General features: G+C 46.7%; 1 protein-coding gene across 4 annotated transcripts in view; it reads right to left on the reverse strand.

Moving 5' to 3' along the window:
- Nucleotides 1–7,977: 7,977 nt before the first annotated feature.
- The window catches only part of GPR107 (G protein-coupled receptor 107), a 37,767-nt gene continuing 28,504 nt past the window's right edge, over nucleotides 7,978–17,240 (reverse strand). For all 4 annotated transcript variants that reach the window (XM_058818149.1, XM_058818148.1, XM_058818146.1 and 1 more), the window contains one exon: nucleotides 7,978–13,415. In XM_058818149.1, coding sequence (XP_058674132.1) covers nucleotides 13,319–13,415 — 97 coding nt within the window. In that variant the 3' untranslated portion in view covers nucleotides 7,978–13,318. The remainder of the gene's footprint in view (nucleotides 13,416–17,240) is intronic.

Raw genomic sequence — 17,240 nt, forward strand, 5'->3', positions numbered from 1 at the left:
CCCAAACCCTTCTGTGATTCTACCATTCTCTCACACCAGGGCTCCACTGAGCCTTCGCTCATTCTCTGCAATGTGTACATAGAGGGATGAAGTTCAATCACTTCAAAAGCCCCACAGATTCAATCCACAGCAGGTTTGTGGTGCAGCCAGGAAACCATGCAAGTGTTAAAAGCAGCAGCACCCAGCTTTTCCCCACCTCAAACCCGTGCAGGGCTTTGTGCCTCCACAACAGCTCGGTGCCTGTGTGCACTCATTAGCTGTGCTGATGCACACGATAAATACACTTTTCTTCCTGCCTGTGTTGCAATGAGGGCCCTGCTGGAGCTGCCTGAGCATGCCTGGACTCCCGTGGCAGCAGCCAAAGAGATCTGTGCCTGGATACAGCGAAACCTGTCCGTGGGGCTGTGGAGAGCCCAACACAACACACACGGGCTGTTTGCAGAGGACACAGAGGAGCACAGCTGACACAGCACTGCTCTTTGCACCTTTATTGTTTTTAACCAGCCAAACGTTGCCTGACACTCACTTCTCCAGGGATACATTCCCCAAGTGGATGTTTCTAAAATGCCTCATCCTCCATTACCCAGCCTCACACAAACGAGCTCATTAAGGCAGAAGAGGACAAAAACACCATCACCATGTCCCAGCAGCAGCACAGCCTGGGGATGAGTTGGAGGGATGGCACTGAGCACAGGGGACTGGCAGCACGTGGCAGCCAGAGCTCTGTGAGGTTCTGTTTCCCCTCCAGCATCCCTCCCAGTTGCTCCCAGCATTTGCATAGCTTTTAGGCACAAAGGCCTGCCTACAACTCCAACAGGCCTCAGCAGATTGCTGCAAAACCATCCTGTGCAGCCCCTTCTTTGCTGCCCATCAGCGAAACTGCAGTTTTTGCAGTATTTCTCTTCAGCTGTGCTCCCTGGGCTGTAACCACATCGCAGCAGGGGTGTCCTTTGTGTGCAGAGCATGACCTGTCAGTGCCCAGCTGGGGCTCCAGCGAGGTCCCAAACCTTCCCTGCACAGCACAGGCTCTGCTGCTGCAAAACTGATGTTGAAAGGATTTAATTCTATTTTAAAAACTCTACCCTGCCTCCATCACACAAAACACTGAGAGCTCAAATCACACAGATGAGAGGAGAAAAGTAATCGGAAACTATGCAAGCCAGTCACTTTCACTTCCCAATTATTAGCTTTAACCCTATTACTGTTTAAATAACAACCCTAGTGACATTTTCCAGAATGAAGTGACATTTCTGAAGGCAGAAAAACACAGCCCAAGCCTGGAAAAACTCCTGGGGCCGACAGGATTGAAATCTGAACAGCGGCTGGGACACAAAACAATTGTGCCCAGCTGAGTGTGGTCAGTGTGCCCAGGAAGGAGCTGGGTTGTTTGCTCAGAGGAAAATCCACCACAGGCCAGTCCTTGAGAGGAGTTTTGCTTTATAAATCCCCCTGGCTTTCTCTTCCAAGACAGACCTCAGGCTTTGCTCACATCTCCCACCACCAGCAGCTGCAGGACAAGCTCAGAGGCAGCCCTGACCCGGGCTGGCTTTTTGATTAAGCAGTGTGTGCTTGCAGGGCTTCCGCTGTCTGATCCTCACTGCAGCCATGGAAATGAGCATTCCCTGGGCAATGTTTGCTGTTACTGCCGTGGTCAGAGTGGGTTCCTGCTCCAAGGGAAGCTTTACCCCTCCTGCCATGCCAGCAGGCTGGGATGGATCCGATGCTGCACGCTCTGACTGTAAAAGCTGGGAGCTGTGTGGGCTGCACAGCCCAGTGTGTGTCTGCAGAAAGCTTTTCCTTGCTTGGGTATCTGCTTGAAAGTGTTTAATAAAACCCCGGAGTTCTTTTTGCCCAGGACACAGCAAGTCTGTCAGGCTCAGCCACGCAGCAGTTTGTTCCACGTGGGCTCACCAGGCTGCGCACATTTAATCAGCATCCTCAGACGCCATCACGGGGGTTCTCCCCAGCTCATCCTTCCTGATTTAATTGCCAGGATTGCAGCTGCCTCGTGGGAATAGCACTGCATGCAAGCAGCGAGGTGCAGACTGTCCCGATCTCGTGTGCTCACTCTGTGCTTCATCACAGATGGTCTTTTCTTTCCCCCTTCATCCTCCTCACTGATGTGCTCAGACCTAAAAAATCATTGGTGTCACACAGCCCGAGCAAAGCACCCACTGAACCCCACCTTGGCACGGCTGGAGCTGTTTGTGGGGTGGGAAGCTGGGGATGAGGTGGCACCCAGCATGTCATGTTTGCACTCTTGGACGTGCTTTGGCGCAGGAGCTGCCCCAGGAAAGGGAGAAGAGAGGCAGGGGATGGACCCCGGTTAGCCCATCCCATCCCCTTCCTCGCTCCTCCCCTTCCCAGGGCTGGACGAGGCGCCTCGCAGGGTCCGCTCAGGCTTCTCCAAAGCGCTTTTTCCTTCTGCATCACGAAACCCACACACCCACCCACCCATCCATCACAGCTGTCTGTGTGGCCAGTGTCACCCCCAGCCCTGGCAGCTTGTGAACATCCCCCTTCCACATCCACCCACCCAAAAACAGATCGAGAAGATGCTCCCAAACACAACAGACCACATGAGCGAGGAATCTGCGACTGGAGACACCAGCCTGGCAGTGAACTCACGGAGCAGAGCACACACAGCCTGTAGTTTGTGCTTTTTTTGTGGAAAAGCCAAGTTTTGCTCAGAGTTTTCTTGTGCCAAAGCAGGAGTGGGTCAGCAGGGGAGTGGTGAAGCATCAGAGCCTGGAATAGGGAAGGAACATACACACAGAGGAGATTAATTATATCAACTACAAAAATAGTTGCTATTTTAAGGTTAATGCTTGAGTGATCTGACTCAGTCAGAAAAAGAGCCAAAGGAATTATTGGCATCAGTGCTGGCTGCTCCCCCAGACAAGCCATGGTCACCGCTGGCACAGAGAGCCACCAAAATAGCTGCTTTTCCAGAGGGTTTGAACACAAAAATGCCATTAGAGTGAGTTCAACATCCTGGTGCAACAACCACGAGCACAGGAATGCATCGGCTCCTGCTGGGGACACCCTCGGCTTCCCAGGCATCACCCGCATCTCGGGTTACAACCATTTCACATCCGGATGATCTCAAGGCTGTGAGCAGCGTTCCACGGGACTCCACAGCTTCCAGCTCACCAACCAGGGTGTTCCTGAAGCTGTTTTGTGCTTGACAAGATGCGACTGAGCTGCTCTTGCTTCGCCCCTGGTACCACTGCAGGTCACAGCAAGCACCCAGTGCTGGCATTTACCAGCTGCTTTGATAGCTGAGCTATATATGACTAAATAAGAAAGCCCTCAAAAATCAAGATTTATAACCCAAAACACTCCAAGATTCAGGCTACAGCATCTAATGGCTATTACAGCCATAAATTAATTTCTACGGCACAGCATTTTAATGCCAATACTTCACATGGCTGCAGAGAAACGCGACAGACACAAAACACTCCAGGTTTTTGGGGAAAGTGGCAGCAGGAATGGTGCCCTGCAGGCTCTTGCCCCAGGAAATGGAAGTGTAGATGTTGAAATGATGGCCAAATGCAGCGGAAGGTCTGGAAATCAAACTGTGCCAGGGCTGCACGTACAGCTGTCGCTCGAGACTGACACGCAGCCGGCACGCTCAGCGTTACAATTTGCTACGCTATTAATTTCTCTGTTAAATTCTAGTTTATTTTTTAAAGCCTGTATTCTCTTCACAGCCTCTGGGGCTGTAATTGTTATGGTAATGTAGGAACCCGGGAAGGGTGGCTGTGGTGAACTCATCAGCTGTTCGTGCAGTTCGAAGCCCTGGGCTGAGACAAAGCCAAGCAGGAGGAGGTTTTGTGGATCTTCCTTCGTGGCACATCACAAATCCCGGCTGGCAAATGGGAAATCACCCTTGTTCTGCTCCTGCCGTCCTCGTCCTGCAGAGCTCAGCCCAGCCACCTTGAGCCAAGGCTTGCTTCCAGACAGACTGAAAATAAAAAAGGCTCCTTGTAAGGACAAGCGAGGAGTGCTGTGCACTTTGTCTGGGGGAGATAAGATCACAGTCACAGAGGCAGCAGTAGCATTTTGCAGCAAAGACTCCACTGGCACCCTCAGGGCTGGAAAAGGGGCTGGAGGAGCTGTTCTCCACATTGCTCTCCACCCACTGCAGGTGACTTGAGCACTGCTCACCAGCTCTGCTGCCAAGCTTCAGCAGGGGGCTTCAAAAACAAACCCCACATCTGTGACAGAAGCGTCCTTAAATCTGAAAGAGGTTTGGAGCAGAACAGAGCTTTTAGAAAATATACATATTTATAAGAACCTTCAAAATAAAGGGAAGTCACGTGGCTTCCAGCTCTTCTGTGATCCTGCCCAGATGTTTGCTCCAAAGGCAGCTCCGTGTCTGTTCCATGCTGAGCTCTGAGCCTGCAGAGGGCACAGGGAATGGTGTGGTGGTGGCTTCACCACCACAAACCAGACAGAAATCAGCCTCTTGAGTACTCATGAATCCTACACTGGCTCATCTGCCCCTCAGTGCCCAGGATCTGTCTGCTGGGGCAGCCGATGCTGACCTGCTCTGGTTTCAACACAAGACACAAGTCTCTTGAGCAAGCTTTGTAAGCAAACTGTGAAGTCAGCAGTGATGTCTGCCCACCCAAATCCTACCCTGCAATCGTTAAAACCAAACCAAACCAAACCAAACCACAACAATCCCCAAAAACGTTCAAACATACAAAAAAAAAAAAAATCAATCTGATCAACTTGTACCTATTCTTCAAATTTTGTTGCTGTTTAAGAGTTTGAATTGTTGCCTCCCATAAGGCTGCTCTGATTCATGGAAACACTCAGGCATTGTGTGCTTGGTAAATCCCAGCAGATCTCTCCACTCAAGATTTTGCAGCAACAGTTAAAACCCTGACTGCCTCAGAATACAGATCAGGGCACACACCAACCAGCTTCATTTCAATGTGTTCCTCCTATGGAGCAGCCAGGCTCACTCAAGGCATCTGTGAGGTTTAACAGTAAAACTAAAATGACCCCCCAAACCAGGAATTATGCATGCAATATATTTCCCACTGAGATAAGCAAATGGAAATTGGCTGAGCCAGGCATTTCATCCAGCTCACAGCTGACAAGGGGTCATTCCCTGCAGTGTATTTAGCAATGATTTGTCCAGCCTAGTGTTGATTATCTAAAACAACACAGAACTGCCTCCATTTCTCCAGGGAGATTGTTTGCAGCCAAACTCACTGGCAAAAGGCTTCTCCTAACATCTTGTTTTCCTCCACAGCCCAGCCTTCAGCCACACTAATTCCAAACCCATTTCTGTGGGTTATCCCCATGCAGCCATTTTGTACTGAGCTACATCTTCTTGGCTTTCTTTAATCATCACTTAGTCAGGCTTACAGCTTTAATTCTTGTCATCTTCTGCCATTGCCCAATTCCTTCCTCTCAGTCACTGCAGCTGTTCTTTGTAGCCCCTCCAATTTGGCTACTGCCTCCTGGTACGAGATCTAGCCCAGCATGAACAAGTTTGGCTTCTCCCAGGAGAGGCAGATCAATACCTTCACAGCTGGGCTGGGTGGAGGATTCCTTCCAGCTCCACAGAGCTCCTGCAGAAAAAAGATCTGAGCAGTTCAGGGAAGCAGCAGCTGGAGCAATGACAGGGACTCTTCCACACCTGCAGGTAAGCAGTGGGTGCAATCTCAGGGAGGAGCTGGTGATGGGATATTGGGGGATATTGTGACACCTTACCCAAAAGACTCAGCATTGAAGGTATACAGATCTGCACCCCAGAGCAACGTCCTCAGGGACTAAACACCCCAAATTTATTGCTACACTTACAGGTGATCCATGTTTTAACTGCTCCTCTCATCAAGGATGCTCTTGCCAAGCTCAGCACAATCATCCCAAGAGGGAGCAGTAAAAGGAATTTCACACTGCCTCTTCCATTTCAATCCTCACCTATTCCACCTGCCACCCTGTAACAACCTCACCTCACATGCCTGTTTATTTTTTTTTTTCAGGAATACAAGAGCCATCTCAGGTATTGTGCCTCAGCCTCCCCACAGAAAATATCCCACAGTGGAGAAGAGCCACAACAAAGCAGTGTCACCCCCAATTACCATTTTCCAGGGATGAGAGGAGACAAAAGGAATGGATGATTTGCACTTTTTACTCCTTAAGACAGAAGAAAGCCTTTGTCTCCTTACCAAGGGCCCCAATATCAGTATCAGCTGTGCCAATAACAAGCTGTGTTATTACCTCTGCTGTACAAAGCAATTTGGTTTTTATTGACCACTCACTATACAGGGCACTACAACACTCTCCCCTCATTAGAGCCTGTCAGTCAGAAGGCAAAGGAAGGCAAAAGCAGATTTAAGGAGAAGGCAGCTCTTTGCAGTCATGAAGATAACCTTGCTTGAGCAAAAGCATTGGCAGCAGGCAGCCAGGAGTGCAATGAGGAGCTGCAAATGATCAGACAGCTGGGAATGTCAGACACTGCAAGAAAAACCTCAGTGCAGGTAGAACAATTTACCTCCCCTGGGCAGGAAAACACCTACAAAATTACATCCAAACACACAACACTGAGGAAAGTTTTGTTAGCTGTGGTTTTGTTTCTTCTGCTCCCTGTTAAGTCTGCCAGATGACCTTTGCTTGCAATAGACTTCAAATACTGGGAGCTCTTCTTTGTGTCTCCTTGGAGAAAATGGTCAGGAATCAATTTTTCCACTGATAATTTCATTTGGTCTCCTTCTCAAGTGAGTGTTCCCACAGTTCAGCCCCACCTTACCCACTCCACCCTTAACATTTCACCTTTCCTTATGGCTGAGTGCAGGCAGCTCTGGGGATGAGTCTCAGCTGCTGTCAGGGAATGCCAAGGGGGAATGGGAATGTTTTAAGGCCAAATACACAACAGACAGAATATGCAGCTGGAGAATTTGGAGAAACCTGCATTAAAGAGGTTTAGGCCACTCCAGTGCAACAACAGCTACCACCTGCATCAGGAGTATTTGTTCTAACCTACAGTGAGGCATTAAGAAATCCAAATTCTAAGCACTTTTTATATTTTGCTCTCTGGTAAAACACTCACCCAGAGGCTTGAGGCAGTGTAGAAGTGGCTGCTTGGGAGGTGCAGGGTAGAGAAGAGAGGCTGCTTCAGGCATTACCCCTCGGTGGAAGGATGAGAACCACAGGCTGAACTGGAAAAAACATCTTGAAGACTGGAATTTGGTGCTGAAGGATGTATGCCTTTGAGGGATGGGGGATTATCAGGAAGAACACTTCACAGGAATGCTGTGCCCTCCTCATCCCTGCCAACCCAACCAGTCTGCAGAATTGAATGCAAGGTTAGATCCCAACACCTCAGGATGAGCAGAACTACAGAGTCCCAAATCTCCATCAGTCTAACTTAAAGAAGATCAAGGACTTGCTCCTCTGAGATAGTGTGGCCAGATCCACCAGAGACATGACTTTAAAAGTAACCCTCTATCCTTAATTTGTATCTGGACACCAAGGTTGAGAGCATCAGCTCCATCTGCCCTCACCTGGCAGCTGACAGCAGAGAACACACAGACCACAGGGCTGGGGAGCAGCAACAAGCCCAGATGCTCCTGAATTCCTGCCTGCCCCAGACTGCAGGAGACACAGGGCTGGGAGAAACACTTGTTCAAGAGTCAGTCCACAAACACTGCCTAAGTTCAGCTTGCAAATGTAAAAGAGCAGCTGAGCACACACAAACACAGCTCCAGTACCTGGAGCTCAAGAAAAGGCACCTCAGTGAACCTCACTGGGTCACTGACAGGAAAACTTTCCCTTCAACAGAAGTTTTTCCACATAAGTTTTGTGATTTGGCCCTGAATCCATGATGCAGATGTTGATGGCTGGAAACAGAAGTTGAGCAGAGGGAAATGCAGACTTTGGGAACAATGGGTCAGCTTGGCTGCTGGCAGTTCAGAAGGAGAAAATGAGATGCATTAAAAACTTCTTTCTGGTCAATCTTTATTTTACACATTTGCATCACAGCAGGGAAACCAAGTTACACAGACTGTCCTGACTTGTCTCTACCTTGCTTCTCTTCAAATACTGTTTGCTGTTCTTTTAATAAAGTTTAAAAAAATACTGAAAAAAAGCCATTTTTACATCTGAACAGGAACTGAAGAATAGGATATTTACAGGTCACCAAAACCCCAAGAACTGGACCTTGCTGTACACAGAAAAGTCTTTTTTAGTTCTTCTGGAGGTCATTTACTGAATGAATTCAAAGCTACATTGTACAGGGTGCCCTAAAGCTGCTTAATGACACAAGATGATCTAGAATTAATTATTAATAGTTCCTAAAGGGCAAGGGAGGCTATTTAGACCCATACCCTGTTGTAAGAGAGCAGGTACCAGCTCCACTGGCTGCAGGATGAAGTGCTTCTGATGATGTGGAGGTCAGACTCTACTTCAGTACACAGAGAGCAGAACATTGAGTGAAATCCCACAGGGAAATATTTATTTAGAATTGTCCTTTCTAGAGGATTGCTGCAGTGAAAACATAAATGGGTTCTTGAGCCAGTCAGCCTAAAAGGAGTGACTCTTTTCTCAGCCACTTTCTTCCTACACCACTCAACACCTGAGTATTGATGTTTTCCTACATCCTGTTCCAGCCACTTGGGAGCACAGATCATGTGCAGCTCTCACTGGATCACTGCTATATCCAGGCAAGACACAACAAAGGGAAAATGCACAGCTTCCCAGTATTGCTAAGAAAAAGTGATTTATCAGCCCAAAAGTATTGTATCCAGCAGCTACAAAAAAGAAGCCAAATTAATTCAATTTAAAACAACGTTCTACAGCACATCAGCCCCAGGGAACACAAAGAAACATTGGTCAAGTGTCTCTGGGCAGCACCACCTCAGCTTTCATGAAACATTGAGGCTACTGGCACTACACACAGGGTCACAGTTTCAGTGTGAGTCCCACTATGTTCAAACCTCACTGCACCTCCCACTGCTGCACACCAGAGCTGCTCTCTTTGTACACAGGTGAAAAATGGGGATGTGCTCTAGGAGTGAAGCAGAAATCATCACACAGGAGCTGTAAAACATCTTCTTTAAAGTGACAGCAATCTGTTAGCTAGCCTGACAGGTCAAATTGAAGGAGACAAATCAAGTAAGCTAAAGGTTTCCTTCCCTCTCCTTAGTAGCTAAAGAACTCCAGTTCTCAGAGCTCAACAGAACCTACAGTACCCAGTATTTGCTTCAAATTGGGCAGTTTTCAAACAAACAACAAAATCCCCTCCCTTCTCATCAATTTGATTGTCAGTGGCTCAACTGCTTTTCTCTAAGAGGAACACACAGTAAGGAAAACAGACTTAACACAAAAAAATCTTCTACAGGACTTGCACCAGATGTGCACACTGGAGTGATCAGGACATGGCCTTTCAGGGCCAGAAGGAATGCTACAGTGCTCAAGGACACATGGTGGATGCACACTCGTGCCAGAGAGAGTCCACTCAGCTCAGAAAAAATACATCTTCCACACTATGAGCTCCAGACAAAATGCTGCAATGCAGCAAATTTTTACAACATGCTCTCCCAGGGCATGCCAGCATGGAAATCCAGGAACAGGGCACTGAGCTGGGGGGAAACACTGAACAATGCAATGCACACATCACAACAGACAACATGAAAGAGCATCTTATTAGGACAGCATGTGGCTTCTTCAACTCCAACTGCTCCACTCCAGCAGGCAGCAGCTCTGTTCCACATGACCCCATTATGTCTTGCTTTCTTTTAGTATGTCTCTTGATGAACTATCAAGGAAAACATTTTCCAGCCCAAAGAATGCAAGAGGCTGGCAGTGGCACTGCAAGGAGGCTTCCTCTGGAAGACAGCCTGCTGAGCAGGAAGGAGGAGAGCAGCAGTGCCATGTGCATGTCAGCATCCACGGGGATTTACTGGGGTATAACCTGCATTGCAAGTGAAGACTGAACCAATCTCATTTTTGTCTGCAGAGGGGACTGAGTGCTGGGCTGGGAAAGCTTTCACACCATTTATTCCCATTGCAGCAGAGCTGCCGTTCCAGGACTCCTGTCACTCTCTGCTGGGTACTGCTGGTGATTGCTCCAGCTCCTCACTTCAGTAAAAGCAGCGACAGGGAAGTAAAGCTGCACATTCCTAAACGATCTGTAATCCACAACAGCTCCTCTCTTCCCTCCCTGAGAGAGGCAGAGCTTCCTGGCAGATGAGCAGCCCTCAGCAAGTGAAAGGCAAGCACTGATTATCCTGCCTGGGGAGCTCTGAGCTGCTGCACTCCCCTGGCCCTGGAGCCATGCAATGCCAGCCATGCAGCTCTGGGTTTGCCTGGGAAGGGGAGGGAATAGTCCTGCCTTTGGTGCTTTGCAGTGCAGCACTTGCTGTGCTGGAGAGAAGCACAACTGCAGCCATCTCCTCCAATCTCCAACTTCCCATCCATCAAGACACACTTTCCGTCCTGATCTAAGGAATTGCACCAGAAAAAATGCATTTTGGAAATGGCCACAATAAGAATCTTTTGTGTTTTTGACTTGTCCATGACTGATTTTCCTTCCTAATGCTCAGGTCTGACCGTTTCCTGCTGCTTGGTATCCTGTGTAAAACACCAGCAGAAGGTGGTTGTGGAGCTGACTGCTGAAGCTCAGGGCTGAACTTGGAAAAAGCTCTTGTAAAAAAATGTAATTTCAGAATACTGCTGTGGCCTTTCCTGCCAAGACAAAAAGAAATGACCCATTTTTCTGGCCTTTGACTGGTGAGCCAGAGACTTGGCAGATAAACCTACACCATATGCAACTTTAGTAAAAAAAAGTGCATATTAAAAAAACAAAAGAAACCTGAGACTAAGGTAACAGCACTTGCCAAATTGTCAGCTCCCCTGATGCTGAGGTATGGAACAGGCAGCTGTCTGGAAGCAGCTCAGCATTCCCTGGGATCACAGCACAGCCCTCGTGGTTCTGGGTGAAATGGCACACCTCTGACAATTGCACATCTCGTTCACAAAAGGATTAACAGGCTCTAGAATGGCCTTGTCCAGATGCACTTTGTTCCTGACAGCACATCCTCATCCCTTACATACCTCAGTGCCAACACACTTCAAGTCTTCAGAGCTTCTCTGAACAAGCTTTACAGCCTGTTTGAGCAGTCCTTTGGATGCAGGACAAGGGACAGAGGAACTGCAGAGGATGAGTTTTCCAGATATTGCATTTAAATGTAAGGAGCTGGCACTGCCTGTGTTTGTTGATGGTCCAATTTCTCACACTTCAGGCTAAATATGTAGATTTCTTCCTCCAGAAGGCCTAAAGGCCTATAGGTCACCAAACAGCCTTTCCTTGGTACAGGATCTCTTCTCACTAAAACTCTCACTGCAAGGCAATGACAGCAAAGTGGAACCATCACTGCTGTGATTACTGTGAAGTTACAGCTGAGAAGGAAATCAGAGGAGGATTCTGCAGCCAGAGACAAATGCTCTTCTTCTTGTGCTTTATCTGAAGAGAAAGCAGCTCCAGGTATCAAAGCAGGTAGATTTGTTTCTACCACCTCCATGGTGCATGGAACCAACACCTGGGAAAAGAAGTGGCAGTGGGGGAAAGGGATGCTGCTCCTCAACCAGCAAGGCTTGCTACAGACAGCTCATCAAGAGCTCCACAATCCCTGCTCAGGAGTGAGGAAGTGGTTCAAGATTCTGGAGGAAATCCTCCTCAGCTTGAAGAATAAAATAAACTTTAGGCTAACAGTCCTCTCATCAGGTGTGCCCAGAAATGTAGTCCCTCCACAAAACCAAATTCCTGAATGAGTCTGTAAGCAATGCTGGCACATCCAGAGCTCTGCTGATGCCTCTCCTGACACCCTGGCAGAAGCTCTTGGCTCCACAGCACCACATGGCAAAATGTCCCTGCATGAATATTAAGGCTTCAGTGGGTCAGTGACTTAGAGCTGATTTATTTTTGTTAAAGCTAATCCTTATTCCACCAATGAGCCACTTCCATCCTCTCCCAAATGAGCACCCATTTTCACTACTACAGCTCTGGACACCAACTGCCCCACTGACAACCCCAGGGACTACAGAAAAAACACATGAGGCATTTTGGAATGTGTCTGTAAAGACTCCACGCCAAGTCTGCAGCTAACAGTCAAGGATTCCATATTCCTCTGCATCAAGGTTCTGGTCATAATCTTTTCCTCTCCTGCCAAAAAAAAAAAAAAAATAGGACTAGGAGTTACTGGTTTTGGTGGCAATACTACTTTGACCAGTTCAGCTCACCCAAAACAGCAGTGTTATTAATCCTACACAGCCAGAGAGGTACAAGTAGCCATCCAGAGAGGCCCAGTAACTCAGGGTAACTGTGAACCAGAGATTTATGTTGCAGTAAAATGGCTAGACAGATTTCCACTGGAGAGTCTGACACTGTTTATACTGTGCCAGAAAGGAGTGACTTTTGAAATACCTTGAAAATATTTTATGAAGCTCTGGGTCACAGCTTGAAAGTAAACATTTAGGCAGACCTCTAAAAAGCAACGATCAATCTTACACCTCTTGTGTACTTCTTGTCAGGTGGGGGTGAGTCAAGAGCAACTCCATGGACAGTGGACAATGTACATAAACACTTATTGCACTATGGGCTTAGTGCTTTAATGGAGAACAGTCACTCATTTCCTGTATAGCAACACATCTGAAAACCTGACACATTCAGGTGGACACCTGCAGGGATAAGACAAGAAGACACTTATCACCTTCCACACTTGCATGAGCAGTGGCAGAAGTCATCTGATCCAATACCCTTCAATCTCTCAAATAACTGCAGTTGTTCCCATCCATTTGTTTTGCAATGTTCCATCCAAGCCAAAAGGAGAGTTTATAAAAAGAAAAAAAAATACTTACATGTCTTTATCTTCTTTTCCCACCTTCTGACAGGCTTTGCAAGTCCCAGCATTCATGTTACAAAGCAAGTGTGTGTGTGTGTGCATATATATGAGCATTATATAAAATATATTCTTTACATACACACTGAAGATCCCTCTTCACATTAGTATTACACATTCTGAGGAACACAACAATTCAGAATAAAGAACCGATCCAGAAAGGGGGAAAAAAAGCTACCCAAAATCCCTAGGAAAGCTTCAGGCTCCTTGCAGGTACCAGGAGATCTCATTTTCTTATGATCAAAGGAATAGTTATATTTCTGCACTGCTTTGCTCTCCCTAGACACACCCCACTCTGCAGTTTCAGTGGTGGGGAGTGCAAGTTGCTCCCTTTCCACTGAGAGTAATATTAATAAATTAAAAAAGTTTCTCTGAAAGTGCTGCCTTAGTCCAGTCCATCATGCTGTGCTCTCCCATTCGCCCTGAGGCTCTGCTGAACCATTCACCACTTTCTTGACTTTCTTCATGCCCTCCATTACTCCTGAAGTTGTCACCCTAAAAGAGAAGGGAGAAGCATCAGACATCAGACCTTGAACTGTAAAATCCATTTCAGCAACAGCTCACACCCATCAGACAACACTTCTCACATCTCTTTACCCACACTGAGCAGTTCCCATGTTTGATCTCTTGTACCACCCTGACACAGCACAGCCACTGCCCTTGAGCACCTCAAGGCCCTTCCCATCTAACACTAAACTAAAGCAGCAAGTAATACTGTCTCATACTTCAAAAAAGGTAACAGGGGTGGTAAAACAGTTAAACCAGGTGTTTATTTGCTAAATTTGAGCAGTTCACTTAAAAACCCCATTTACTATGCAGCTGACCACCCTTACTTCTGTGACTTTCTTCTGCATTTTAATAGGTACAACATATGACACAAACACACAGTGGATAGTGCCCCAGATGAACCTTGTTAGCTTAATGCACACCAGCTCCTCTTAATAGCAAAATGAGCAGCCACAAAACAGAAAGGAGAAGTTATCCCTTTATACCACCATCCAAGCCTGGATTTGTCATGGCAATGTGACCATTGAACTACAAAGCCTCACAATACACTCAATATGAGGCAGGCTGAGCTGTTTATGCAGGCAGAGCAGCACCATTCCTCTTGGAACTGCCCTGGCTCTCCAACAGCTCTTCAGCTTTTCTCTGCTGCTCCACCAAACAGGCAATTTGGATGCACAACGCATTTCCTTTATTCTTTTGCACAGTGTGATTCTCATTCCATACAGGTATTTTTTTCCCCCACAAACGTGCTACAAAGGTTATTTTGGATGCTGAAGGTAAGAGTGCCAATAGCTCAATGCATTCCCAAGGGATGCCTGGAAGGACACACAGACCTGTCCTGTTCAAAGCTGCCCCTGTTGGTCTGTGAGCACTTTCACCTGCTGTTTACCCTGTCACAGTGCTTTATTTGATCAGAGCTGCTAACAACATCTCCACAGCATCACCCCAAGAGGAGAAGTCATCTTCAGATAACACTCCTCTTCCCTTAGCTCCATGTTGGATCCCAGCTTCTGTTCATGTACTGTAAAAATAATTCACTCAGCCTGCTGTGTTCAGGGACATTCCAGCAGTGGCCATACTGGGATCATCACTGGTTCTCACTTTAGAGTGGGCCTAGATGAGCTTGGACTTAATAGGAAAGGGTCACAAGAGTACAGATCAAATAACTTTTATCCCTACTAAAGTAAAAAAAGGCAAGTACAGAGAAAAGTAAGCAGGTTGCTTAAAGAAGAAAGATGGAATTACTACACAATAAACATTTCCTAGAAGAGATCAAACTAATCATTACAGAGGCATGCAGATCTTTTAAGTTCTCCTTGTTGCCAAAGGTTTCCTTCCCACAGTCAGATAGGAAAAAATCTGGAGAAACATAAGCTAGACAAAACCAAAGTAGATGGATAACTAATTGGAAAAATATGCATTGAGATTTACTTAATGGTTTCCTGTCAAAAATGTAAGAACATTGAGTGTGGTTCCAGAGAGGCCTGTCCTGGGTTCACTTCTACTCAGTATTTTCAGTAATTGCCTGGGTAATGGAATAGAGAACTTGCTTATTAAATCTGCACAAGACACTAAGAGTTACATACTGGAGAACAAGACTAGAATGCAGAAATATTCTGGCAAATCAAAGTAATAGTCTGAAAAGCACAGAAGGATGCAGCAAGACAGCTACCAAATTTACTCTTCAGAAATAATCAACTTCATAATTACAGAATGAGGAGCTAAGTATCCATTCCTCAGGGAGGAGCTGAAGATTGCCATGAACTACAAAGCAGAAATGAGCTCCTCACACAGCAATGCAGCAGCAGAGACACTGGGATATACAAAGAGGTGTTTCACACATGCATGGCCCCAAAGCAGTCCCAACACTCGACTCCCAGCTGGGAAGATCCCACCTGGCACACAGCCCAGATTCCAGCACTGCACTCCAATGCCATCAGAGAGCCCCTGCACACCAAGGTGGTGACAGAAGTAATGCAAGGTTACAGCCAGGAGGGAACGATCCACTTCCCATGTTTATGGGACAGGTACACACTGAAGGTGCAGGCAGATCAAATCACATCCTTTGCTACCAGAGAGGCCATTTACTGCATCCCCCCTCAGTAACAGCAAATAGCTGGGAGAGATTTCTGTGTGGATTCTCCAAGACTGAAGGTTAAATCCCATCTGAAGAGCTGAAGAGACTGTTCTGGTCTCATGCCAAGTGCATGAAGAAGTAGCTCTCAAGTCCCTCCTTTTCTCAGACTGTTCAGGCACAACAGGCAATTCCTCTCACTCTCAAAATCAGCCCAGTCATCACCTTTTAGTGCCCAATAAAATAAGGGTAGCAGCACTAAGACCAAGCACACTGAAATCCTCATTGTCCTCAGCACTTCAGCTCTGACCTGCAATACAGCAGGGAAATGTTCCTCACCTGCAGTCTGCTGAACTGCATTTCCAGCCCACAAATCAGCAGCAGTTAAAATGCAACAAATCCTTCTCAGTGAAGCATCCCTCTCCAGAGAGCATTTCTGTGCCTGCCAGAGGGATATCTGTCACAAATGAGGCAGAGAAGGAGTTCCCCAAGCACTCCATCACACAGTGCTATGTGCTGCAGAGATTTCAGGGTTTATTTTTCTCCTGCATTGTATCCAAGGTATCAGGGAATGGCTAAACATTCAGAACATCTCCATCTCTCCACAGTGGTGGATTTCAACTGTCTTTTCTCCTGTTTATTGGTTTTATAGTCCAACAAGAAACACTGCAATACTGGCAGCAGCCAGCCCTTACAAGCTATTGCAAACTGGGGTGAAAACTGATCAGCCATAGAACAAAAAAGCTGATCTCTGCAAGGAAAAGATGTGTTAGGTGAGGAAAATCACTGCAAATGGAGAGCACCCTGCCATGAAGCACAACCTGAGAGAAAGCAGAGAAAAACAACCAAGCAGGTCATCAAATCTCAGCACAAGCTGCCTCATGACACACAGAGAAACTCCAGATCCCAAGGCATAAGCAAAGATCGGTGTTACCACAACAGTTCCCTGTGTTGAGGCTGTTTTGGGTGTTAAGGAGAAGCAAAGTCTCCACACACTGAGTAAGATAGATTTACCAACTTGAGAACAAAACCATTAATGGTTTCTTCTCCTGCAATTCCTCCTCCAGTGGAAATATCTTAACCTCCCCTGCATGCATGAACATCATTCTCAACCAAGACCTGTTAAAGAGCATTTTGATATCCAGCAGCTAAAGTCAGCTGAGTTAATGACATTTTTAAAAAAAAGAAAAGCAAACCAAAAAATTCTTCCTTTCCTCTTCCTCACCCCACCTCATCCACTGTACTGTTCATATTTTTGTGTTCATGCCCCAGAAATGGCATTAGGACTGGAAGCCTGACAGCTCCTTCTGCCAAGTGTGGCTGCACCTTTTCAAGCAGGGAACTTGAATGTAACAAACTGTCAGCAATGAGCCCACGTACTGACAGAGCTCAGGAGGCTGCCCAGCACAGAATACACAGAAAGCCACTTTGCTGATGATGAATGGCTATTGAACCTGCTTGAAAAAGGACAGACAGCTCCTTAGCTCAGCTTTAGTCACACTCTCCTCCCTGTCAGGGCAACTTCTGTGGAGCCTGGAACAACTGAAGAGATTCCAGCAAAGTCAGTGGATCCTTTCCCCAAGCCAGAGTTATCTTTGCTATTCTTGATTTGTATTCTATTCCTGAGAGTTACAAGGACTTTCAAAGAGAGGATTTGTGCCTTGTGTTGCTTCTGTGCAGACACTTAATTTGCAGATTTTTCTTGAAACTTTCCAGATTTCCAACATCCTTAACAATAT

This window comes from Ammospiza caudacuta, chromosome 21 (assembly GCF_027887145.1).
Source record: "Ammospiza caudacuta isolate bAmmCau1 chromosome 21, bAmmCau1.pri, whole genome shotgun sequence".
Classification (NCBI taxonomy): domain Eukaryota; kingdom Metazoa; phylum Chordata; class Aves; order Passeriformes; family Passerellidae; genus Ammospiza; species Ammospiza caudacuta.